Below are 27,438 nucleotides of genomic sequence, written 5' to 3' on the forward strand. Positions count from 1 at the left end.
AAATTTTATTTCGGAATATCAACATACCCCAAAAAAATAAAAATAAAAACTTCCTTTTATGTAGTGAAATAGCCATTTGAAAATGGTAAAATAAAGATATTTCTCATACTACTCTCTCCTAGTTATTGTACACATATTTAAGGTTGTTTTTAATTCTGAATATAAATCTAGCTTCAGCTTTAAGGCTCCCAAAAGCCTCAAGCATGTAGTGGCTCTTTTGAGAAAGCAGATAAGTCAATCAGAGCTGGTTTTTTCCCAGCAGACAGGCCTGCTTGAAGCTGTCCAGGACTGGATAGAAGTGAGACTTCTCAGGAAGGTCACTGTTTCAGGGGAGTATTATTTCATACCCATTGGGGAATACACTCTAACCCCACTTCATGCAGCATTTCATTGAGCTTTATGATGAGCTGGGGAAGGCCCTGGTTCCCCGCAGCTGTTGAGTTCTTGTGCAGATCTTATTTGTGTAGGTACATTTGGTTTAATTTAAGAAATCAAATCCTACCCTGTAGTGTTTGCTCTGCTAGAAATTAAGTCTGTAACAAGGCACTGATCCTGCCTTTACCGCTGTAAGCAAAAGGTTTCCGTGCCCGTGCGTAGTTGCCCTGACCACAATGGGGCCTTTACGATAGCAGGATGAGGATTTGTCCTTCAACTTGCTTCTCATAAAATACATGGAATGGAAAATGTATTGAAACAAAACAGTAGAAACTAACCGACAATTTGGAGTTGTAAATCTTCCCTTTCAGAGGGCTCATTGATGCTGGGCTAGAAAATATGACTAAAGATGCCAGTCAGGGCCTGAGTGATGCCCTAAGTGGTTCATGTCACCACTAAATAAACAAGGGGATTTAGGTCTCGCATCACCCTCTGAACCTAGGCTGCAGCGCGCTGAAGCAAAGCTTGGTGAAGTCACTGGGCATCTCACCAACAATCTCACTTTCAGCAGGCATTGCACCAAGTCCTTAACTTGTGTGAGTGGAATGGTCTGCAATTTGTTTTGATTTCTTCTTTGATCAAGGCCATTTTTACAACTTAAAGTATGTCTGTATTTATGATTTGTATATAAACAAGTTATATTCCTGTTACCAGTTCTGAAGTACAGGATAGACTACAACTACTAGAGATACTACTGCACTAATATGTTGTATCTGGCACTGCTTACAAAGGCTGCTGTCTCACTCCCGCAGGAGGGACCCCTTCATGCAAGTCTCACTCCACCAGCCACCCTGTTCTGGGCACCTGGAACTGTGGAGCCCACCCTCCTCCCGCCTTGCCTTTCCTCATCTTGGGAAGGAGTCAGCATTCAGCCTGGTAATACCTTCTCCTGGGATTTGTAATAGGGCTTCTCTCTCCTTGTCTCTCCTGCAGTTTGTGCTCAATACTTTATTACTACTACCCAGCTTGGCCCTTTTCAGTGATTCCTCTTGCACGCTTTGGCCCTTATCTTGTAAGTAAAAGCTGATATTAGTTTACTGTGAGATTCTGGCAATAGGTCTCTTTTGGAGCCAGCTGCTCTTAGTTGGGTGTTATCAGTGAGCCCAGACATACATAATTTCTGACTCCAAGTTACAGAAGGTCTGTAAGCACAAGGGGTTTCCTTTTCGTCACAGGCACAATTTTAAAGAGCCTGCAGAATTACCCAAGTTTTTGCTCTTCAACTAACTAGCTGAAAATATTTTCCTTGGAGCATCTACTACACACAAGTAGCGTTTAGGAAGAGCAAAATTCTGTTCACAGCTGCCTAAGTGTAAATCCACACCAACCTTTCTGGTTTTATTTCAGTACATTGGATTAACGTGTCAAAATATAAAACAGACTTTGGCCGTGGCAGACTGGCCTTATCACCAGTGTAACTCTCCTGACTTTAAAAGTGAATGCCATAACAGCATTTCCAGCATCTGTAATAGTTGTCACAAGTCCCGTAATGCTTGGTAGTCTATATAAAGTTTGAATTCCCCATAGTGTGTGTGAATGCAACAGAATTACAGCTTTATTTAAAATAATATAGGAAAAAAAGGGTGGTAGTGGACAGAAAAATTTGAAAGTGTGACCCCAATGCTCAAAGCAGGGGAAATAAATAGGACCCAAGTAGCTGTGTTGATATCTTGTGACTCGTAGGTTGGAACAGCTGGGGTATTGTTGAGGTGTCATTACATTAGGGTTGACTGGCTCAGTATTTAAGTACATGTAAGTGGGTTAAATGTGATGTCTAAATATCATGTGTGCATGTTTTAGGAAGAAAAAAGAAGAAAATCAGTTTAAGTTGTTTTTTGTTTTCTCCTCAATTTCTTTAATGCCAGTTACCACTCCAGTGGAAAACCTCAGAGGAAAAGCCCAGTGGTATAGTAGGGCTATACGACCTGTGTAAACGCATGTGTGACATGTCATCTCCTTAAGCAAGTGGCAGTGTGACAATAACTGTACCCTAATTTACCACTGTCCCTTGTGAGTCTGACCTTGCTGCCCCTTCCCTACACATATGCCTGCCTGTAGCCTAGTCACCTGCCACGACATCCACTGAATTCAGTGCCAATTTCCCTCTGCATGCCAGGGATACACCTGCACTGCATCTTGAGGAGGCCACTTGGGCTGGATTCTGCACAGGAGCCACTTCCCAGGCAATAAGGAAGGTGGCTGGTGCCTGCCTGGCCCTAGCTGGTAGGGTGCTGGGCATGTCATGGAGCAGGCACTGGGAACAGTGCAATGGTGCCTGCAAGGGCTTTGGGAGGATGGGGTAAGAGTGGGTGTAATCCTTGCTCTGCTGAGTATCGGCATTGCCAGAATTGCCATCCAGAATGCACAGGTGTGTTTTTTCTCTTATGCAACTAAGGAAAACAATATACTAAACATGGCAGGTTGGTTGCAATCCACCCTGTTTTCTGCCTGTGTTAAACTTGGGAGCAAGGAGTCCTTACCTTGCTGTGGTGTCACTTTGTATTGATAAAGTTTAGGGGGCTTTAAGTCATTAGCCACAAGCCTCAAATTAGCCTGAGATGTGTGCAGTTGCTTCCCCCCTGCTCAGGTAAAGGCAGTCAGACACAGAGGCTCTGTTCACAGCAGAGCAAAATCTCCACTGACTTCACAAGGTCCAAGATTTCTGCTCCAACTTCAGCTCCAGACACCGGACCACTTCCAACCCCTCTTGCTTTATTTAAGAGACCTAAGACACACAGGACTGAGGGTCAAATGGCACGATGGTGAGCTTCTACTAACACTTCTCATCTAATTGCAGTCGATTTTAATTTTGCCTTTTCTACTCTCAACTGGTCTTCTTAACCTGCTTCTTAGCCAGAGCAAAATTAAGCATGAGGAAAAAGGCTTATTCAGCATTATAATTATCTACTCCCAAGCTGTATAACAAAATGGTTTGCACATTTAATTGGTTTTGTCTAATATTTCCACGTATACAGTAGTCCTATTAACGAGTATCATAGCTTCGTTACTGCATATCACATTTTGCTATTTGTTGTGTACCATAAAATAACATCAGCACATCAATAACTTAAATAACACAAATGTAAACTCATTTTCTGCTTGTTATAGTTATGATTTTAGCCTGCAAAGGCTTTTTGATTTGTAAGACCATTCACATAACATGGAATGTAGCTTTATTTGTTTTTCTTTTGTATATAATGAGACACCAAAAGCCCTTATCATCTCTTAACAGGATACTAAAGCAGCTCTGTTTCATGAATGACAGCACAATTAAAGCTAAAAATCATAATTGAAAAAAAAAAACCTTTGTACTGTACAATCTCAAATTAAAGCAAGAAAGATAATGACAATCTTTTGCATTAGCCAGGAAATGTGATTCTCTGCCACTGGGCTTTTTTTTCTTGTTGACAATTCACAGAATGTGTATATGGGTGTGTAGTTATAGGTGTGTGTATACTCTATGCAGAACAGCAGTCCCTATTTTGTTGATCTAGTTCTTCTAATTGTTTAGTTAAACTACCTAACTGATACAATTTAGAATACTACGTTAACACATTTAACATCAAGTTTACATACTTGCGTCTTTGAAATACTAGGAATTTTTACACATTTTATTTGGCTTTTTAAGGACTGGAATATCACAGATAATGCAATCTACTTGTCTTTGAAAGAATATGGCTGTTCTCAACTAACTCTCTAAGGTTCAGAGTGAAATACGTTTCTCCTTATATCTGTAGCTGACTTCAGAGAAGAAAGAACGTCTTCTAAAGTGGTCAGTCTGATGTTACAGTACAGATTCTGCAGAGAGATATACTTAATGAAGGGTAATTCTCTCTGGACTTTAGAGTTAAGCTGTTGCAGCAAAATTACTCTGTTTAGACTATTTTTTTTCTCCATACAAATCTCAAGAAAACCCTATTCCAAGTATGTTTTGTAGTAGTATCTCCACATGACCAGAGGAGGGCACTTTGAACATCTTTGCACTGCCCAGGAGGCAGATGCAGAAGCACAGTGTTTCCCAATGTCGCACAGTCCTGCCATCTCTTCCCACCCAGACAGGTATCCTTGTGTCCACAAAAATACAGAATCCGTATCGTACCACAGGGCATTGTTCTGAAAACAGTGGGCAGATACATCACTCTCTTCCCGCTAACTAGGATTTCTTCCAATTTCCCCCATTTAATTCAGTGTTGCTGCGGGTTAAATTGAGATTAACAGATAATTCCTAAAAATCACATGAGGAAAGTTGCCTCCCTCTCCTTCCAGCACATCCCTCTGCTATTAGCCCCTGGTAATTTAGCAAATATTGATTGATTTAACCCTCTATGACTTATCCTGCTGTAAAAACTCCTTGTTTTTAAGTGAAAAATGCACTTGGAAAACGCACTCTCTGAGATATGTATTGCAACAGTGCATCTTTTCACATTAAACTCTTGTAAAGTACTGCTCCTTTCTGCCTTCTGAGGGAGGTGACTCTGCATCCCAGATCTGCTCCCCTGGTGGAGTACATAGCGGAGAAATCAATCTCTTCTCTTTTCCATACATGACCACAGAGTGGAGTTCAGCCACCTTCCGTACAGGAAACATCCTTTTGGGTTTCATTTTGGCTAAAGGTATCAACCCTATATGGAAAATATTCTAATTCTGCAATTGTACTGTTATCACAGACAGATTTGTTTTTCTTTTTGTAACCTCTCTGCTTTGTTTTGTTCAAGTTTAATGCTGAAAAAATATGAGAAAGGATTTAGAAACTTTTTTTAATAAAAGTCTTTCCTCCACCCTGGGGAAACACACTGCTTATTTAATGTTCTTTTTTCCCCCTCAACATTATTTCTTTTGTCTTCTCTTCTTTCTTTTCTTTTCTTTCCTTTTTTCTTTTTTTTTTTTTTTCTCTCTTCTTTCTTTTCTCCTTTCTTTTCTAGAGCAGACAGGTACAAGAAGGAAGTTGTCTTTCACCAGCAGTCCTTTGAGATAGAGTAGAATTCAGTGAGTTCTCACCATGATAGGATCATAAACTTACTGGGTTAAACCAAGCTAACTTTCCCTAAGCTGCCAAGTTTTAGCTGCACCATACATATATGTGTTTCCTTGTGCCATTTTCTTTTCTTATAATTTTGTTTTTCTTGATGACCCTGAGCTATGGCTTCTCGTTGCTACCACTAGTCAACCTTCCTTTCTTTTCTGGTTTTGCCGATATAGGCCTCAAAGAAAAAATGGCAGAAGAGCACAAAGTAGCTGAGGTACATGAGAGAGGACCAGATGATGTTCTGCACGTGGGAATGGCACTGGCCATGCTGCATCCAGGAGAAGACCAGGTAATTGATCACACAACCGATCAACATCTGAGTGATCTGCGACAAGGTGATGAACATGGCAAACTTGCGTGAGACTCTGAAGCCAGCAGCCCGCAAGGCATAGTAAGAGTACATAACGGCGTGTACTCCATAGTTCATGGTCATGAACCAGCCACCGCCAGCCACCATGTCCTTGTAGGAATACCAAGAATAAAGTAACACAGTAATGTGATGGTACCAGTGTAAGAAGATGAGCTTCTGTTTCCTAAGAATAATGAATATTGTGTCGCCTGTAACAAAACACAAAAAAAAGAAAGGAAAAAAAAAAAGAGGGAAGGGAATGAGAAACATATCGAACAATCCTGCAATTACTGCAGTGCTCTATTCCTTTTGCTATTGCTGGAGTACACACTATTTTGGAGCCACCATCTCACCTCTAGATCTGAGAGCCTGTCTGGTTCGAGAGCTAGCTTGGCTCCTAATCTCTATGCAGTCTTCAGAAAACCAAAATATCCACATTTTCCTGTGTGAATAACCCATTTGAAAACGCCATAGGTTTACTTAGTAGCACTTTGCTGCAAACGTCATCTGTCGAAGTCTGAGGTGAGGCAGGTGGATGTACTTGTATCATCCCTGACTGTGAGATTGTCCATTAGATACTGTGACTAGAAGAGAAACACAGCTCAACAGAGAGCAGAAAACCTGAAGAGGAAGCAGCACAGTGTCCTCCGGTTCATATACCTACCTGCAAACCGAACCCAGTTAAACTCAGTAAAGCTTTTTGAGCTACTATGCAAAAAACTATTGCATATGCAACCTACAATACCAAAAGGTATGCAATTACCAGAAAAAAATGCTTCTAGAAAAGAATTTGGTTTATGTTGAAATGTACATCCTTTTCTGCAAATTCATGCTGATACTGTAGAAAAGTAAATTTTATTCTTCATTCCTGCTTTTTCCTTCCTTCTGGTTCTCATTGTTGCACTGAGCATCTCAAGTAGATATATGTATATACGTATGCTGCTTGTTTTCTATTGTTATAGACACAGGGTTTCCACAAAGATCCCTGAGATTTGAATCTGGAAACTTATTTCTACATATATCTGTTCCGGGAAATCCATGTAATGAATATTAGTGATGGGTGGAACCAAACCGGCACTGTCTGCACAAGGACAGTAATAATATATAATGTTACTGTTTACTTCATTAGCTGCAAGATGTTGACTCACATTTTAATAAATAATCATATATTCAATTTATTGGTGCTGTGCAGTTCTAGCTGATGTTTTCCAGTTTTAACAACTAAATTTCTGTGCTTTTGCAGTAATTTAAAGAGCATGATACCAAGAGAATCTGACACAGCAAGGCAAATAGTGTCTTGTCTCTCTCCAGTTTTTATGCTGATGTATTGCTGTCCTTGTAATTTGCTGAATCAAATTCTCTGCTGAAAGGTAAAGACCTGTTTTTGCTGTACTCCTGAACACAGTGCCACAGCCCTTTGAGGTTTAATAAGGGCATCCTCCAAAACGAAAGCTGAAGGGCTGCTAAATTGATGGCTCCTCCTTCCCATTAAAACAATCCTTTCTAACACTAATAAGCCATGAGATGAGAACATAAGCAGACTTCCTATTAAGTTGGCTTTGGCATGTATATTGTGAGTATCCTTAAAAAAAAAAAAAAAAGCTGGAGAGACAGGAGTTTATAAGAATCAGGACTGGAAAAGCAAGGGATATTAAAGGAAATTGGTTTCTATTTGGAGGAAGCAGACAGCCACAGCTTTCAGTGTTTAGGGAGGAAGCACATTACTGTTCATAATTGTACGCCTCCATGTGTGTTTAAGGATAAATGCTGCATAATGGAGGCAGAACCTGACTCAAAGCTTCTTCCTGACACAGGTGCTGTTGCCCACCCTTCACTTCTGTACCCACGGGGTGAGCGACTGCCAATTATGCTGCTCAGATTTGCCTACGACTAGCTGAGGAAGAGGCTCTTAGCTCTTCACTGCCTTATTGTGTATAATCACTGCATTTTATTCCTTGGCTGGGAATGGGCTTTTTCAACTGCACATTGCTCTAACTTCAGTCAAGAGATTAGAACATACAGAGTTTGGGGTTGGTTTTGTTTGCTCAGTTTTTGTAAGACTAAAACAAGATTTTGACAACACTGAGACCCTTCTTGTGCTTCCTGCACAGACATTTCTGCTTTAAATATGCATAGTGAGAGAAAGGGAGAAAGGGTACTTACCTAGTTCGGGTGCTTTGCTTAGCACAAATGCATATGCCCAGAATTTGCTGACAGGTCCAATGTAAAAACTCTGATCACACACTGACTGCTTCAGGCCTTTGGTCATCAAAATGTACAGCATATAAGCACCAGTTCGAACAGCACCGAATATACTTCAAAACAAAAAGAGAAAATTAAGAAAGTTGAGTGGACACTTGAAATCTACATGTTATCACTTCAAATCATTATGAGAAAAAGGCTGAAATGTGCTGAAATAATAAGTTTGAGAGAGCCTGATGCTGGAGAAACTCTGCTGGCTTCTAGGGAGTTATTCTGAACTCAGATTTGTAAACTGGACTGCAGCTATATCATCTGATGAAAGTCTGGAATGGTAATGTCAGTGTTTTTTATTTCATTACTACAGGAATGATGCTTCACTTTTCAGGAGTCATGAGAGACACCTACTTCAGCTGAAAACAACATGCAGAGTTTTAATGCTGGCAGCTGGGAGACTACAAAAAGTGAGCTGATAAAGAGCTGTTATGAACATAATCAGGACCGAGTCCCTCTTCTGATTTCCTCAGCGTTTTCTCTTGTCTTGCTTTGTACTCTTTACACTCACAGGAGCTCTGAGCACAGAAAAACCCAGGTAGGGTGCAGAGATTTTGATGGTGGGTGTCAGTCAGGGCTGGTGTTTTGGATCACGTGCTACCTTCATCTCTTAACAGGTCACTGCTAACAGAGAAATCGACCAGTTGAATTGAGTCGTAAACAGCAGATTCACCCACACCTCATCAAAGTGAGGTGTAAGGTAACAGTGTTCTGTAAATGAGAAACATCAAGAGATTGCAATGGTATTAATTAGTGCAATCAAAGAGGAGACAGGTTCAGATAACAAAAGACATCCAGCTGATGTAAAGAACAAAGGCTTCTGTCTCAGCAGCGAGGAGCTCTGCAGAAGGAATTGCCTCACTGTTTTAGAGCAAGGACATGCTTGCCCATTGTCTACTATTGTCGCTTGTTGGCCCTCCAAAAGTTGATGAATAGTGGGTGAAACAAGCAGCTTTCAGAAAAATGGAGCAAAGACAGACCCAATCTCCTTTGGGGTTGAGTATATCTTACTTTATGCCTACATCATACATCCCTTTGCCACTACCCTGCTTGATCTTATCTCCCCTTTAACTTCTTTGTGGCCTTGTCCTACTCATGAATCCTCTGGTTCCTGCTCTGCCTTGGTGTCTATCGTGACTATCACATGGCAGCAAGCAAATCAAGCCACCTAAAACTGATGTGTAGACGCATGTGGGCAATGCAAGCTACTATTTATGCAAAGCGTGTGAAATAAGGAACAGTTTGCCTTAAGTTACAGATTATCTGTTACTCATTCTTGTTTTGAGAAGTCAGTATGCTTTTAAAAACATGTTTTAAAATTATCAAGGCAGACTCAAAAAGTGAGTCTGTGGCATTTCTTATGGCACTTGGTCAGAGTAGATGGTTTAAGTAAGCCTGCTGAGCATAAAAGCTGTTGACTTACGTTTATGTATTTTTTTGCACAAAGTAATTAGCTTTCCAAATCTGCAGCACTGATATACCCAGTCAAACCCGCCTGCTGCTAAGGAGCAATGTACCTTGCTCTCCGCTGTCCACAGCACTCCTCAACCAAGTGGCGTAGTACCATGCTGCATGGTGCTCTTCAGGCTCTGTCAGATGGAGCCGTGTAACATCCTGACTCCCGCACCATTATGTTTCAATGTCTGAGATTTCACTGTGCCATCAGGAAATTCAGACTACAGTAAGCACTTAAGAAGCTACTAGCATTATCTGCTATTTGCATAGTGGTAGTTAGTTGCTCATGGTCTCTATTGCCAGATGAGTCCTCTTGTGCTATGTGCAAATAAAAAACCATACTGCTGTGCTATTGGTGTACTGAAGGAATTTAGCCGAGTCTGGGTTTCCCATTAGCACAGCCCAAAGCAATGCACATGTTCCCAGGCTTAGGCAAGATGGTTGTTGCAGTCTCTCACATTCATTCACGCCTGCATGCAAAAAAGTATAGTATTCTTATCAACTACGCAATATATAGTGCACGCTTTCTGTGTAGGCTCTCTCAGCACACTCTTCTCATGTCTTTGGAGATAGGTCCTTTTAACTTGGCAGAGAATGCCAAAGCCTGCAGGAGGAGTTTTGAAATGAGGTGTAACTCATTCTGTGTCTTCTCTTTGGTGCTTAACACATGCCTTTTTTTTTTTTTTTCTTAGGAGTTACATTTCTCATTCCCAAGAAGAGAGGAGATCCTGACAGAGATGTGATCTGATCACTTCCTGAGGCAGTGAACTCCTCAAGCTAGCCAGGGCAGGCTGCTGCTTGCTCTGATGTTTTGGGTGGTGGCAAAAACTGGGTGGAGGAAGATCAGTAAGAATATCTAATGATACACTGGTTCCCCAATTAGCAAATACCTCAGTTCCGACATTAAAGTGGGGGAAAAAAGGAAATTCTAAATTATGAAATCAAATAGCTGCAAGAAATATGGCTTTCCTCGTACAGAAACTGTATTGCTTTTCTAAAACATCATTCATTATTAAAGTTTTAAAACCAAAGAGAATTTTGTGCCATGAACACAAACTCAGATGAGAAGACTGCTTGTTTGAAAAACACGCAAATGTTGACTTAACCACAAGTGATTGAGTATGGAAACCCAGGGATTTAATCCAGACTGATAACCGAGCAAAAGAGTATTTGCCCTGTGGGGATTACAGAGTTTCACTTTGCTGTCCTTGAGATTATACCAATGTAATTAATTCTTCCTGACTTTCTGTTTAGCAGCTACTGCAGAGCTCTCCTTGGAGTGCATGCACGCACTCACACTCCCACACTTACTTTCCTGTAATTACGCAGGACGGTGGCTTCCTCTAGTTCCATGACTCCAGAAGAAGTGACTCCAGCTACTGCTCTACATGGTGTGAGTCAGAGTAATCCGAATTTTTAATCAGTAAAAACCAAGTTACATTTTCAAATAATTCACAAGGGAAGGCTTCACAAGTAAGGGGGATGGCAAACTGATTCAATTATCTAAATAGATGCCATGAGCAGGTAGCTATTTATGAGAAGTGCTGCATGCCAAAACACTACCTTGCCAACAAGCACACGCCACTGGAGACAGAAAAAGATCTAATGCACGCCTGCAAATGTGCCTTGGACCCAGACAGCCAGGACTGCTTTTTGTGCCTCTGCCACTTAATCTTGTTTGTTCTGTAAGGTAAGATCAACCAACAAATTTCTATCTTGCAAAGACATGATGTGCAGCAGAGCGATGACACTGCTTGCTCAGTAAATCTCTTCTGCTTCATTTTGTCCTCGCCCTGCTCTGTGATGTAGCTTTTGTGAGGTATTGAAATGAACTGCTTACCAAAGCAGTCCGTCTGGTGGGAATCATCTGCAGGGATGTTAGAAATAAGGTAGCAGTAAATTACTGTACAATTACAGCCTTTTGCAACTAGAGAGACTGATTAGAAATGAACTGCACCAGCTAATGCAGCTTTCTCATCTATTCAGACTCAAAATGTCCTACATTCTCCTCCCTTCAGGCAGTGACTTCTCTGGTAGATTAACAAACGCCCAATTGGTATTTTACTACCCATAATATGATCAAAACGTACCCATGAGTAAAATAAAAAGTAATACTTTTCCCTCACCAACCTGTTTACAATTGAGGCTGTGGCGGGTTGACCCTGGCTGGACACCAGGTGTCCACCAAAGCCACTCTATCACTCCCTTCCTCAGCTGGACAGGGGCAAGAAAATATAACAAAAGGCTTGCAGGTCAAGGTAAGGGCAGGGACAATTACTGTCACGGGTGAAACAGACTCAACTTGGGGAGATTAGTTTAATTTATTACCAATCAAATCAGAAGATAATGAGAAATAAAAACTAAATCTTTAAACACCTTCCCTCAACCCCTCCCTTCTTCCCAGGCTCAACTTTACTCCCAAATTCTCTACCTCCTCCCCACCAGCAGCACAGGGGGAAAGGGAATGGGGGTTGATGGTCAGTTCATCACACATTGTCTCTGCCTCTCCTTCCTGTCAGAGGGAGGACTCCTCACACTCTTCCCCTGTCCCAGCATGGGCTTCTCTCTCCATGGGGCCACAGGTCCTGCCAGGAGCCTGCTCCATCGGGGGCTTCCCACAGGGTCACAGCCTCCTTTGGGCATCTCCCTGCTCCTGCATGGGGTCCTCCAGAGGCTGCACGTGTATATCTGCTCCACCATGGACCTCCATGGGCTGCAGGGGTACAGCCTGCCTCACCATGGGCTGCACCACGGGCTGCAGGGGAATCTCTGCTCCAGCACCTGGAGCACCTCCTCCCCTCCTTCCTCACTGACCTTGGTGTCTGCAGAGCTGCTTCTCCCACATGTTCTCACTCCTCTCTCTGGCTACAGTTGTGCAGGATTCTTCCCCCCTTCTTAAATATGTTAGCCCAGAGGCACCACCACCATCACTGATGGGCTTGGTCTGGGACAGTGGTGGGTCCATCTTGGCTGGCATTGGCTCTAACAGACACAGGGGAAGCTCCCAGCAGCTTCTCATGGAAGCCTCCCCTGTATCCCCATCATTAACAGAACATTGCCATGCAAACCTAACACAGAGGGCCTTAAAACACATCTCATGCATGGGTTAGGTGCAGCATTAAGGAGGGAAATTGAAGACTGGGGAGCTAGCTGATGGGAAGGTAAAGCAGGCATTAGTAGCCAAAGCCTATTAGGTTCTTCTGTTTCCTCCATCCTACTTACCAGGAGGGAGTGAGGTACTTCTTTCTTGAAAGCCTGAGAGGGCAGCAGTTCAACCCCAGCTGCCACCGTAGCAGGCTCAGCTCCTCCTCACAGTGAGAAGGACAATGCCCGTTTTTGCTAGAGCAGCCCTCTGTGCAGACCCATCACTGCACTTGTCTCCCGACACCTCTGGACATCTCAGCCCAGGATCAACACTGCAGAAGTCAGAGGGAATGTAACTCCACATTAAAAAAGTAAAAAGTTCAGCACAGAATATAGCAACATTTCCTAAATTATTTTATTGCTGTGATAATCACAGCACCAAAATTCTCTGCTCTGGTTTGTGTCTTAACAAAACAACTTCAACTAACCAAACACGCCATGAAAATCTGCAGAACTAGGCAAAGATGGCATTGAAGGGGATAGAAGTCTTGACTATGGCTAAGGTGAAAGTAAAATATGCTAGCTACAAGCTACATGTCAAAAGTGGAGTATCTTTATGCATGCCATCCTGCATACACAGCACCAGCAGAGAGCAGCAGGGAGCCCACAGAGAGCAAGACCCAGCTGTGCTGCACAAAATGAAGAGCTGGTAGGGACTTCAAGCAATGCCCTCCTTACCCAGGCCCAGAGGCTGTTCGACATGGCCCAAAACACAGGCACCCAGCTGGTTTAACCAGTCTCTGAGGCGTCAGACTATCCTCTGCCATGGGTGTGCTGGGCTAGTCCAGCAGTGGCCCAGCCAGAGCTCCCACAGGGTCCAGCTCCAGCTCCCAGCCTGAGGCCTGGATGGAGGAAAGAGGAAATCTTAATTCTGCCCCAACCTGCTTATATGGCGACTCACAGGAGTCCCAGCAGGTGAGTCTGTGCCCCGCGTGGTGGAGGAGGTGGTGGAGAGGTGGTGGAGAGCATGTGGTCCTCCTTGCCACATTGAGCAGACTGTGGTCCTGAGAGAGCAGCCAAGATCACCTTACACATGCAGCCACAGCCCTCAGACTGCAGCCTGCTTGTATCGTAACAGTGAGGAAAAAAAGGAAGCAGGTTCTTTGGTTGGTTTTTTGTTGTGTTTTGGGTTTGTTTTTTTTTACAGAGGAAGCACTCTGAATTCAAGAGATGTTTAAAGGTCAGTAGGTGAAGAATGCGGAGCTTCCTACACCTTCCTTCATGATAAATCAAATCGCCTTCACCTCTCTGTTCTGTTGAGCAGGAGCATTTCAGGGCTCATATCAAGTTTCACTTCTGCTGCCGAAGAGCTGGTTTAACACAATAAAATGGCCTTTCTGTGCCCTTCTGATTAAAACCTGCAGTCCTCAGAAAAGATAAAACAAGTTGTGCTGCTAACGCTGCGGCACAGGAGTGTAGGATGCACAGTGACCCCTCAGTCTGACTGGTCAGAGCGGCAGGGTAGTCCAAGAGCATGCCTAGAGAAAGCATTAATGTAAAAGGGCAACAGAACATTTATGCGCTCAGCCAAGCAACAGACAACATGTAAAATATGAACTGATACTGGGAAAAAGCACAGAGAAAACAGCTCTTAGAGAAACAACTCTCTAAATGAAGTTTCTTGAAATGCAGCTGAAGCCACCTTCATCAGACAGCTGTGAACTCCCTGATAGGGCAGTTACCCCCAAATCTGTAAAGAAACCTAGAAACTCCTGGTATTATCAAGCAGCATGTACTGAGGTAGGTACATCTTCATGTGAAGGAACATCTCACATCTTTCAGCCATTTGCTCCCTGTACTCTTCGATTAATTCCTAAAAATGTTTGTTAACAAAGCAATTTTGCAACACAACTGGTAGGTTTGTTTTCCAGTTCTCTGGAAGTATTTATAGAGCTTTTCTTCACCTGATAAGAGTGAGTTTCTTTCAAATCACTCTTACCTTCTGCAGTCTCACGAAACATGGTCCCAGAGTACCAGTCCATCAATGACATGCACCAAGCAGATGACACAGCAAGGACAGGGCTAGGTGATAGCTTTCTTAAGAAACTGGTGGATTTCATTGCTGGAAATGAAACTGTTTGTAGGAGATTTCTATCTGTCTCCTGTAAAACCCTGCTTTGGCCATATGACAAGAAACAATAGTTTTGGCTGACTCAAAAGACACACAGGCGTCGCCGGAGGATGCAAGCATTGAAGGGGCTGCCTGCCTTGCAAACCAGCAAAGGGACGGGTTTTTTCCAAGCTTAGTACAGAATTAATTTTTCCTAGGTGACTTCAGATAAAGTGGACAGACCAGCACTGAGAAGTGGCTCTTTCCACTGAGGAAGCACACAAGGGCAGGTCCTACCTAGCAAACAGGCAGGAGTTCTGAGAACATGCATTTGTATGGCGACTGCATGCTATATTCACCGCTGTATTATAAGATATACATGAACTATTATTTGTGTAGACAGCTGAAGTAGTCAGATCACAGTGTGCTTGCTGCTTTGCTAATGCTATGCTGATTATACTATCAAACCAGTGGGAAACATGGAAGATTTAATGAACCGTTGGCCTGCTCCCAACCTAAAATCTGTGCTTACATTTCGTGGTGGCTTCGGGCACTGCAGCAGCAGAGTACCCTGAGAAATTGCTAACCTTTATGCCAAAAAGAGAAGACTGTCAAACAAAATTTTGTTAACTAAATAAGGAGATCTATGGGAGTCTGCCCTCATAATCTGTAAAAAAAAAAAAATAAAAATACATGAAACAACTGCATTTTCTCCAGTTCTCCCAGGATATGGCCGTAGTGACGATAGTTTCTTTTTAAAGTTGAGCCAAAATGAAAGGGAATATCCAGGTTAAAGTGGCTATCTGGGTGGTGTCAAATGAGGAAAGCATATTAGGGTATGGTTTGTGCTGACCAGAATTATGGACCAATAGTGTACTGATTTTTACTGGTGCCTGGGTGCTTATTTAAAGCCTACTGAGCCAAAATCATTTTGTGTGTAGACATGCCAGACTGTTTCAAGGCTGGGAGAAGAATTAAAACCCCAAAAGCCTGCCTGACAGACACAACATTCATTCCTCCATGGGGAGGGGACTGGCGAGACCTGCTGTCACACACCAACCTTCCAGCATATGCAAGCAAAGGCCAAATGAGGAATATATTTCCTGGCTAATAAAATACACGGGCACATGCTCACGGAGTATCACAGAGAGCAAACGTGGGTCTTGCGGGCCTCCCTTTCTGGGGGGTGGATGATTGCAGGAACATGGCAAAGGAGCAGCACAACTTATCCTAATTCGCAATTGCTTTGCTCTGCTTTCCGATACCCAAGCTGCTCTTGGGTGTCTGTGGACTGGCTAGATTTCTTCTTTATTTTTTTATTTAAATGAATCGCCTTTTAACTCTGTGGTTTTTTTCCCCAGTCCATATTTACCCACATCTGGCCAGCTTTGCTGGGGGAAGAGAGGAGCAGCACTATCTTCACTGGGCAGTGTGCAATACATGATGCTGCAATACTAAAACGAAGTTGGATTTTCCAGATGGAATAAATTCTCTGAAAGAGTGGAGGAATTAATTAATTTTAATATACAGTTTCAATAAAAGATTGACAGACTACCTATTATCTCAGATGTGACTCCTGTCCTAGGTTGCCTTGACTGTATGCAAAAGCAGTTCCATAAAATCCTGGTTCTTCTTGTATTTAAACAGGTATAGAAACCATAAGGTTGCTTTAGGCTTATCTTCGATTGCAAAATCATGGAACTTTTACTGTACAATGAGAAACCATACATTAAGAAACAGATCATTAAGTAGAAATGAAATGTGGGCAATGACTGAAAGAGATCATTTGGCTGTTGTTCAGTGACCTACATGGCATTAATGGCTCTTATTTTGATCTCAAAGAGTTAATGAGAGCTAAGTCAGTGCAATATGACATGTCCTCTAATCTCACAGAAATCCTCCTAAATGGTCAATGCGACACAAGGACAGCCAATATGAGATATCTGTAAATATTGATAACTGACTAGAAGAATCAGTTTTGTAAGTCTGCACCTGGTTATTAAAAATATTTTGCTAGGTTTGTGGAACTGAGGGTTTCATTTTCCAAAATAAATGAATCAGTCTCCTGGTCAGTGAAGCAATACAGTATTCATCTAAGTGATAAAAAAGTCTGAAAAAGAATAGGACTGACGATGGATTTTGTCTCTCTAATTCTAAATGTAATGTTTATGAGGCATTTTACAAGCATTTAAAAGAGAGGACTTCTTAATAATGAGTTACCTTGAAATCCTAGAGAGACACTTGTTCAAATTACAGCTGATGAACTTAGCCCAACTGTTATTTTTGTAAGAAATGACGAAGAAAATAATGTAATTAGGCTGTTGTTTCATCATCCCTCAACATTTCTGAAGTGCTTTCAAGCAATGCCAAAGTTAGGGATGGAGAGAAGGAGACCCAATCCTGCAGAAAGACTGTTCTTATAAAACACTCGTAAAGTACTTCCCTGTTTTACCTCCCAGAACTGATCCAGGTACCTCCCCAGAAGAGCCTCTCTCCTCATCCAATCCACTTGTGATGAAAAGGACATCTCCATTCTCTCCTCAGAGCAGACCTTCCTGTTGCCATACCAGAATTTTGGTCTTGCCTGCTTTCCAACAGCCAAGTGACCTGGCAGCTCTAGCTTGGGCTGTCCCAGAATTACCAATACCTCAACAATATTCAGGCCACCAACTGCTTTAGGTCAGATGTCCCTGTGTGAAACTGCTAAGTACAAAGCTGTTCATAAGCTGGGGGTCTCTTCAGGTTCAGACCTAACTTCCTTCAGACTTCCTCTGTCTGTTCTGGCATCTCTAAAGCTCTTAACATTGTATTGGTGAGTATTTCAAAGTCCTTAATGGCCTCTACTCTTGTGACAGCCTCATAAGGTGGCTAAGGATAAGATTCATTTCAAAGACAGACACGTGAGGCAAACTGAAACAAGTGTCTTGTCAAAAATCTGTGCCTGAGCCAGAAAGAGAAATGACGTGCAATGTCATGAGTTGTGGCTCAGTGCCCTATCCATGCAGCCTGTTTGAGGTAAGCAGAAAGAGGTCTGACCTCACTGGGCATCAGTGAAAACAGTATTATGGAATTAACAGTAAATACACTCCAGTAAGGATGAATTTTCTTCAGAGAGTGCTTTGCCCTGCTATAGATTTTCTTTTCACGTTGAAAGTTATTCTCTAAACTTTCAAGTCCCAAACCCTCCATCTTAATTACCCAAGGTACACCTGTATCTTTAAAGATAAATCGTTTTTAGACATAAAAGCTGCTGTTACACCTCCCTTAACATCACATTTTCATTGTCTGCACATCTGATATTTTGGCAGCATGCTTTCAAGCCCTAAAAATACAGCAATGCACAGACAGATACAGTGCAAGTTTACAAAGCTGAGCTGCCCTAGAAACACAAACAGCTGAAAACTTCCTGACCTAGCCAGAAGACCAGACGTGCCTTACACAGACTCAGTCAAGACTCTGACTTTCCCTCTGTTTTCCCTTGACATATTAGGCAAATACCAGGGAGGATTTGGCCTGTCACAGCTGGACACAAGCCATAGAGAATGTGAACCTATGGAATGAGTTTTAAGAGCACCCCTGCTTCTATCTCTCCCCCACTGTCCTACCCCTTGAATTTGCGTAGGACCAGACCCCTGCAGCTGACCTTGGCACAGGAGGAAATATGTGGATTCTTCTGCCTTAATAAGGAGAATTTTGCTGTTGTTCTTTCTACTGTAGTTGTTTTGTATTAATGCTCCCTGCTGATTCTCTTACTTGCACCAGTGAACTCCAGAAGAAAATCAGGTATGGATCAGAATCCACGGTGGGGGGTGCCTAATTCCTTGCAACATAGGCAGGTACAAAAACCACTTTAGTGATATGGAAAATTCAATGCCAATATTCTTAAAAACATCCTGTTTTTCTTTACTATTTCCCTCTGTTGATAGAACTACAAAAATGTAGGGTTTAATCCCATTCAGCAGCAACTGATTCTGTGGGAAGTTCATTTTAAAAGGCTTCTATTTACCCTTTGTCTATGAAGAAAAGTCTGTGAAAGAAAAGCCTGAAGACATAACCAGTGAGTCAACCACAGACAAAACCAGAACACTGAACTGTCACTGTAAAATGAAAAAATCTTACCATTTCAAAGTCAGTCTTGCAGAAGACTGCAATGCTCATTTTTTGTATGTATGGGGTTTGGGACTATCTTGCCATTACTGTGCACCTCAGCTGAACTCCTTTCTGCTCTATATTGTTTGCACTTTGCTTGGGGCAGGGGGGTGGGAATCACACTAAATCACATTGGCCACCATTTTCCCGCATTTTCCTCTAACGAAACTAACTTTGGGCACAGATGTGAAAACATGTTACCGAGTCTCCTCTGGTGCTGATGAACCATGGTAACTATTTACATGCTCATTCTGTCTATGCCAATTTTAGTGTAAATACAAATTTTAGTGTAAAACTGTAAAATCAGAGAAAGAGGTTTGTACTACCATATTCCACCCCTCTGTAACTGCGTTTAGAGAACCATGTGCTCAGTTACCACAATTCAGTTGCTAGCAGGTAATTCAAAGCACAGTAACTCCCTTGTGCCTGTGTCCTCTAAGGCCTAGCCTATTGGTAAAATTATTTGGGACCATTATTTATTCTCTTGCAATGGGCAGGAACAAGAAAAAAATACGAAAAAACCCACCTTGGTCCCATGATATATCTTCTCCCTATGGTAACTGAACCCCTTTAAAAGCACGTTTTCAAAAATTAACGAAGTAGTTATTTAAGAGCACTTATATTAATCTCATCCTTTAAAAAGAACACAGAACTCTTCAGCCCATGTGTCTGAAAGGCCATAAGGTATCTATATCCTTCATTATGACTGCGCTATTGTAATTAAGAGCACAATTTTCAAAACTGTTTTAGATCTAGAGATGGTTTTAGCTTCCTGAACTCCCTGAAAGCTTGAAATGGCTAACACTGTAGTTCCCATTTGCAATTCTACTTCTCCGGCTGAGGGAATGCATTATTTGATAATGTCCATTTTCTTCAAGGAGATGTATGCAATAACTAGTGGTGTGCACTCTCTGTGGCTCTTCTCTGCTTTGAGCTCCTTTGTCTGTGCCGAGTGGTCCTCCTGCACAGGAACTACTCCACGGCTCACTCCAGAGGCAGGCTGCTGCCTCCACTGCCCCGCTGCCTGCCCAGTGGTGCCAATTTGGCTGGTTGCATGGTCGTGCTGTTTAACTGGACTGGGGAATGATGCAACTAAGACAGCCTCTCCTCCACTTTTCTTTTTAATGACATGATTTCATTGCTCTCAATCATAGGAGGGAAAACAAAGACTGGAGAAGGCAGGAGTCTTTCCAGACAGCCTTAGTACTACAGAATTCAAAATGTGGCACCATACTCTGAGCAGCTACTCTGCTCTGGGAAGCCACTGAAAATAAATTTAAGATGCTGGACTGCATCTCTCTGCTGGATCTTGTTTCAGATATGGTTCTTTTAGAGGATGACAGAAAATCCCAGGACTGACTTAAAAGCTTGGAAATACTCTTAGGCTATGGTCGAGAATGCAGCAGGAACCGTATGAATACTGTATTAAGTACCATGCCTGTTATATATGCTTGCTATATATTCTCTCTATATAATCCACTGCTCTGAATAACAGAATTAGGTGCCTCCAAAACATACTTCCACAAACAGTTATCATCTCTGCAAGGGCATTAAACCATCAAGAATTTAACAAGTAAGTCCCAACAGCAAAACGTTTTTTCTAAAATCTTGCTGCCCAGCTTCTCCTCAGCCTCTCCCCCTGCCCATCTCCTGACTGGGAAAGAGAACACATGGGTCTTGCAGCTCACACACAAAGTCCTTCCTTGTTCTTCTTGTTGAAAAAAAAAAAAAAAGGGTAATAAAAGTGGGAGATGAGGAATAACACATGCTTTTTTCAGTGTGGTGCTCACTTACCCTGAAACCTGGTGGTCAGCAGTAGTAGAAGTGTTTTATAATGGGGAGCTCTAGCTCTCAGTGCCACATGTGTCAGCAAAAGTAGTGCTGATTTTCACAGTTTTTATCACTCGTTTTGGCAGAAGACTTTTCTTTGCGTAAGTTCATGCTTACTTTGAGGTTTGGGTTCAGTCCTATCAAAATCCCAAAGCAAAATTTGACTGAATTCCCCTTCCATCTCTAAAAAGACCCCCACCACTGAACCAAACACACAAGCCTTGCCTTTCAGACCTTTCTACTGTATCTGATCCAGATGTCTTTTTAGTAGGCTTTTCAATGCAAATCAAGTTTATTTTTTTCAGTTGGGACCAAAAACCTGAAGCCAGGCCAGCTCAGAGTGATTTAAAATTTGTGCAAATATTTTACATGGCTCTAAGAAATAATATATCATTTGTGCAGGTTTATATCCATAAGCATATGCATACATGCCTGGATGGTTATTAGTTTCCCATGTGATAAATTTGGGGGAGGGAAATGAGGTATATTAAAGTGACAGCTTGCTCTGTGGTTTCCAAGTGAGGGCAGATACTGTGCTCCTTGCACCAGTCTTTTTTTAGTCCTCGGCAATAAATCCCTCAATGTGGGGCCACTCCCTTCAGCCCTTCCCTCTCATCGGCAGATTTTCTCTTCACAACTCACCTTGCTCCCAAAACCACTTCTTTGTCCTTTTCATTGACAAAACCGGAAAGAAACCAGACTCAACTTATTTCCTTCCTTCTCCAGGGACCTCATTAAGCATACCCAAACAGTGACATCTCTGCCGGGCTCTGGATCAATGGACACTGTCATCTGGAGATTTTAATCACATTAACACCACAGCAGAATAAAATCCATCTGATTCTCCCTTGCAAAAGTGGTAAGCTCAACAATTCTGCCAATTGCTGCAACTACTACTCAGAAGGCTTATTTATATGTGTGGACAAAAATCAATCTACCACAGCTACTGCCTTCCAGTCCCTCCTCACGGAGCCTGAATTCCCTCTCCAGGAAATACAATTTGATCCTGCAGAGCTGCCTTCTTTCTGTTTGGGATTAGCTATATTCAGACAATCCAGAGGAGCAGAGTACAAAAATAATCAATAAAGCAAAGCTCTGTGGTCCAGTGGAAGAACTTGCACTGCTTATAAAGCATAGCAGAAAAACAAATGCCAGGGCTACATTCCTACAAGTGGTCTTTGCAACAGAGGAGAAGATAATTGGTGGAGGTAAAAAGGGTTATACTTGCACAGAGTCCTACAGAGAGCACTCGGTGGCTAAACAAGGGCCACTGGGTTTTGGTAGAGATAAACAAGGAGCAGTGGTCAGGCTGAAAGGCAGCTGCACTTCATCATTACCCTAGAACATGAGAATAGCATAAGTTGCTTACAGGGATACCCCTGTAACCATACACTGCTGAAAAACCATGTCACTGCTTTCTTTCAATGAATAAAAAAATAATTTTTCAGCTCTACCCCCACCTCCCTGCATCTCATCTGACTTCCAAAGAGTCAGTTACAAGCTAATCAATAGTAATTACCTATTATCCAGCCTTGCCCTCCTCAATGCGCCATTACCTGATGCTGCTCCCTGATTATCCGGCACATGGAGGGTAGGAACTTGCAGGTACAATATTTCTTGATGAAAGCTGTTACTTCTGAAGCTATAACTCACTTTTCCATCACTAAACAATAACTGGACCTTTGTTGCAGCTGAAGATCCCCAGCACCCTGTGAAGGCTGTATTACTTGGTGAAATGTTTTTCTCTCATGAAACATTTCCTAGTTCTTAGATATTTATTTCAGCAAGTTTGGACGTGGCTAAATTATTTAAAAGGAGGGAAAAAAAAAAATCAATTTTCAACTTGAGATGTATGTTTGGTGCAAAATCTCATAAGAATTAAGGAATCTATCTCAGGATTTCTAAAGCAGCCCATGAGGATTCATAAGCACAGTGTACCTCTTAAGCAATCCTTAATGAATGCTTCAGGGGCATGTGCATTTGTTCCTGTGTCATTACTGGAATTATTCTCAGCATCCAACATTATCTCAAGAAAATTTTAGAACAACTGTAATTTATTGCAGTGATTTAAATGATAATCCAAAAAAAGTGGCATATCTATTTCTGCTGGATAAAGTAAAGATACTTACAGGATCAAATGTATCAAGTTGGTATGGTAACCATCATGTATAGCATTGAAATATATGTATTCAGGAGTTTGAAATTATCCTAGGCAAATAAAGCCAAAAAGTAATAAAGTAAAAGATTTACCAGAGAATCAAGGCAACCAATGGCGCTAGCCATCACTAAAGCTGTAAAACAGGCAGATAACAAAGTAAGCAAAATCTAAGTTACAGGAAAAGGCTAGCATTTGACAGAATAAAGAAGGCTTAAAGAAGCTAAAGTTATAATGAGCTGCTCAGATACATAAATTTAATGGCAATTACAGGCCTGGAGCCATTGATCTTCCTTTTTCACTTTGTCCTCCCCAAGGCAGTACTCCTGCAAGTGCCTAGAGAAGTTCAGATCTCATGGATTTGCCTACAGTCAGTAAATACTAAATACATATTTTATCTATTCAGCAACCTACAGAAGATGATGAATGGTACAGGCATGAAGATGCATATTTGTTTAGAAAAAGTTAAACTCGTCACAAAACGGACACTTCGCTTGACACCCGTGTGCAGCCCTGTGTGTGAATACTGCTCTGTTAGGCAGTGTTTATTAACACACTCGTCTGCAGATGCAATGTTGGATTTGATGGGTCATGCAAGTTAACACCTCTCAGTGTTTTATTCCCACCGTCTCAAACAAGCATAAGCTGTTGCGGACTTACTCAGAAGAAAATACATGGAGATTTCTATTCACCAGGGATTTTTGCATGTGGGAGGACCTCTTACCAGGCACATGAACCAAGTACTGAGGCTCAGTAAAATACAGAAGTGCTGCCACAGGAGGACAGATGGGAGGTTTAAGTTTTTTGGAATGAATTATCTACTTTCTCTCTAGTACAATTCCCTTCTTAAGCAACCAGACAGATGTTCTGTTTTCCTCGAATACACTTTTCAGTCTGCTCCCCATTCAAAATGGAGAGGGAAAGTCTCACTCCCGGGGAACTCTGCTTTGAGTATGACATTCATGCTCAGTGGTGGGGGGTGAGGGCTCCTGTCAGCTGGGACAGGCTGATCTCGTGAGAAAGATACAATTCAGACAAACTGAGTGTCAACACTCACTGATTGTGAGAGTGAGGAGCGAATACGGGCAAACAAGCACAACAGCTGCTTTCCAAGTAATGTATTGGATTCACTTTGCTAAGTTGTTCGGTTTTCCAGCAATAAAGGCAAAAAAGCAAACAAGCAGAGAAAAAAAGTTTTTAAAGAAAGGAGGTTCAGCTTAGCACTGAAAAAAGAGATTTTTGTAGGAATTTTTTACCACTCCTAGCCATATCTCCTGTAGAGTAGCATCAGCCAGGTCTCTCAGTGGATCCTTAGTTTACTTCTAAATAGGCCTGATTAGGTAAAAATAGTAAAACCACTTTATATTCAAAATTACTTTGATGGACACAACAGAGTCCACAGCAGTAACAGCAGTGTGAATGAAGAGGTGAGATTTCAGAAGAGGATGGGCACAGCATTTTGTCATGTGGCATCCATTACAATTCTGGGAATAAAGATATTTGCATGGGATGATTTTCTTTCTTAGAATAAATAAAGCACATACTGGAGATATATCTTCTTGACGGTACTTTACTGCTCCTGGTCTATATATTTATATCACGTCTACACTGCTTTTTAATGCCAGCTAGCTTTGTTTTGTAATGTATGAATTCACTCAACATAGCACTGTTTGTATTTTCCTATTGGGATTACAGTACAGCTTACAGAAAACAGATTTTTCTTCTTAAACTGATAAGATTTATCCAAGGGATTTTTGTCGTCTCGACAATCATTTTGAGTTCCCACTGTTCACCCAACTTTCAACTTTTGCTCCAAAGTGGTAATGAAAAGATCTTTCCAATATCTGTTATATAAGAAAATCACATAAGTACATAAGGATGAACATGGTAATACAGAAATAAATTGTTAAGTTGGTATATATTAAGCATTTTACTAATTTGGGTTCTGAGACATGTCCTGCTGAGAATATGCTTAACACTTCAGAAATATAGGGACTGTTTCACATGGAATTCACTTGCTTTTAGATTTATGAGAGAGGATTATTAATTCACCTTAAATGTTGCTTATTAATTATAACGTTATTTGGCAAATATTGCTCTTTTCAATAATTAATTTTTTCTTTGAATCTACTGCCAGGACCTTTATAAAAGTTCAGAGTATTTTAGGATTTTCACAGGTTGCTCAGCAACGTATGAAATTGTGTTTTTATCTCCACAGTGAGTATCTGTGAGTGGAAGCTCTTGAGATAGGATGTAAATTTGAAGCATTTTTCATCAATTTTCCTACTTATAATCATAACTAGCATGCATTTCAGAGTCATACACCCAAGCAATTGAAATCCCTTCTTTAAACTCATGTTTAGTTTTTTCTGTTCAGTTCAGCTCAGGACTGACTTCCTCACATAAAGATGGGTTTTGGATTGCCTTGTCAGGAACTGTCTGCAGAACAAGCGCAAACCCTACTATAAAATGCTGCTGTGCTTTCAGTAACAAATCAATCCCCTATCGGTCTCATAAACGCAAAGTGAGTCACCTTCTTCCAGTGAGCCTTTTTGGTTTTGCCTTTCAAATGTCAGACTTGTTGGAATACTTTACTTTTGAGGCTCTGCTTAACCTTGTGGCAGGCAGCTAGTGACCTTTTAGCTACATTGATACCACTCCTACTACTTTGAGAGAAACTGTTTCCCAGGAAGACATATCTGGAAAGCCTGTATTGACATCAACTGATTTCCACCACTGCTACAAAGCATAACTGAACTTAGGTTAGAATCTAACTAATCTCAGGTGATGATAATAGCATTATGGCTGTGTGGTTTGGCTAGACAAAGAGAAATCCCTCCTCTCGCTGCACCAGCCATGGTCGGGCTTAGCCCCTGCCTACAAATGATTGCATCACATTGGATGTTTCAGCTTCTTCGCCTCCCATATTGATGTGACAGTGTTCTCTAGAGAAGATAAACATTTACTATTATTAGTTAGTGCCTTGACCCTGAGACATCTGTTGGCAGCCTCCTAAGGATGGAGAGCAAGTGAAAATGGTGCCATACTGCTGTCTGGTGTGAAGATGAAGTGATCAAATACAAGTTTAAGCTCCTTGATAGTGATGCTACCCATGCACAGACTCTACAGACTATAAAAGGAATTACAAAAATCCAGCTGAGATGTAATGAAAACATTAATGACTTTTTATCCTTTTGTGAGAGTCCTGGTCTCAGCTTTGCTGATTCCTAGAGATGCCAGCATGACACTTTTGCTATGCTCCAAGTAAAAAATTCAGTGAATGACCCTAACTTTATGTTCGAAGTGGCATGAATATAAAACTGGCAACTCAGATTCAATGTGGTTTTGCAGATTTTTAACCCCAGGAATTATTCAGACATACAGGGCTGACTGTCACTTTCATGTGTAGGTGAATCAGCAACAGCTTCCTTGGGGTCTTATGAGACTGAAAATGAACTTTTTTGTCAGCTTCCTAATAGCAGGTTCCCGTTGACACAGAGCAGCGTGGAGTTGCTCCCTCAGGACCTCAGCAGGTAACCAGGCTGGGCAAAACCACTTAATTCAAGTGTAGAAAACAGAACAAAAGACTGAAAACATTTCAGGCAACAATAAACCTTGAATGCTTGAAAGAAGTCAACAAACCTGCTAGGGAGAAAAAAACACCCAACCCAACAAGCCAAGAAAAATATCGCAAACTAATTTCTCTGCCAAAGATTTCAGAAGATCATGTTTTCGCAGTAGTTTCCAAGTGAAAAGAAAGATTTACGGTCATTGCTCCTACAGAAGTTTTCACTGAGGCGTGATAACCTTTTTCTAGAGACAGAATGTTCAAAACTTGTCAACGCATCCAACGGGAAATAAAGCTGCTTTTCTACCTCAGAAATCCTGCTGGCTGCTAGTGTTGACACAAAACTTAGTCTTGACCAAGCTCTTGAATGCTCAACAAGCTCAGTAGGGCGGTGTAGTTGTTTTGTTTATTTATAAGTGTGGCAAGTTTCCTACTGTAGCTGCTACCACATTTAAATGATCTTGGCAAACGCAAAGTGTAAAGGATACATTCTGAAGAGGGACCATGTCATTGCCTGGCAGGCAATTTTCTTTGAATTTTTTTTTAAACCCAAAACACATCTTTCCAGCTTCTGCTAAGTGTTACTATTTCTGAGGATTTTTAAAGCAGGTATAATGGTAGGACTGCTAGAAGGGAGATAAACAAGGACTCCAGAAAAAAGCCTCACACTGACCTTGGGGCATAATATTGAAGGCTCTCCAGGCTGGCTTTTCTTCCTCAGTACAACCACTTAAGGCAGACAAATACATTACTTAGAATTTCTGCAAGGTATCATAAAAGTAATAGCATTTCAACATCCCAGAAAGCCACAGAGGAAGTCCTTTTAAAATTAAGGAACACTTTTCTGGATCCATAGTAAGTCTACAGGCAGAACATTGCCATCTAAATCTATCTTCACCAACCTTAAGAGGAAGCAGAGATGCCTTTCAGGCCAAGCATATGTAAATGAAACAGTTATGCCAGGAGCCAGTAGAAAAAAGACTAAGTTACTTGGAATGCTTACAGCATTCAAAATCTAGTGCAG

General features: G+C 41.6%; 1 protein-coding gene across 1 annotated transcript in view; it reads right to left on the bottom strand.

Moving 5' to 3' along the window:
• Nucleotides 1-255: 255 nt before the first annotated feature.
• Nucleotides 256-27,438, bottom strand: part of ELOVL6 (ELOVL fatty acid elongase 6) — an 80,882-nt gene continuing 53,699 nt past the window's right edge. Inside the window, exons 3-4 of the mRNA XM_030492052.2 lie at nucleotides 7,974-8,125; nucleotides 256-6,019 (exon numbers count right to left, since the gene is read on the bottom strand). Of these exons, the coding sequence (XP_030347912.1) occupies nucleotides 5,595-6,019; nucleotides 7,974-8,125 (577 nt within the window). The 3' untranslated portion in view covers nucleotides 256-5,594. The remainder of the gene's footprint in view (nucleotides 6,020-7,973; nucleotides 8,126-27,438) is intronic.

This window comes from Strigops habroptila, chromosome 7, assembly GCF_004027225.2.
Source record: "Strigops habroptila isolate Jane chromosome 7, bStrHab1.2.pri, whole genome shotgun sequence".
In the NCBI taxonomy this organism is placed as follows: domain Eukaryota; kingdom Metazoa; phylum Chordata; class Aves; order Psittaciformes; family Psittacidae; genus Strigops; species Strigops habroptila.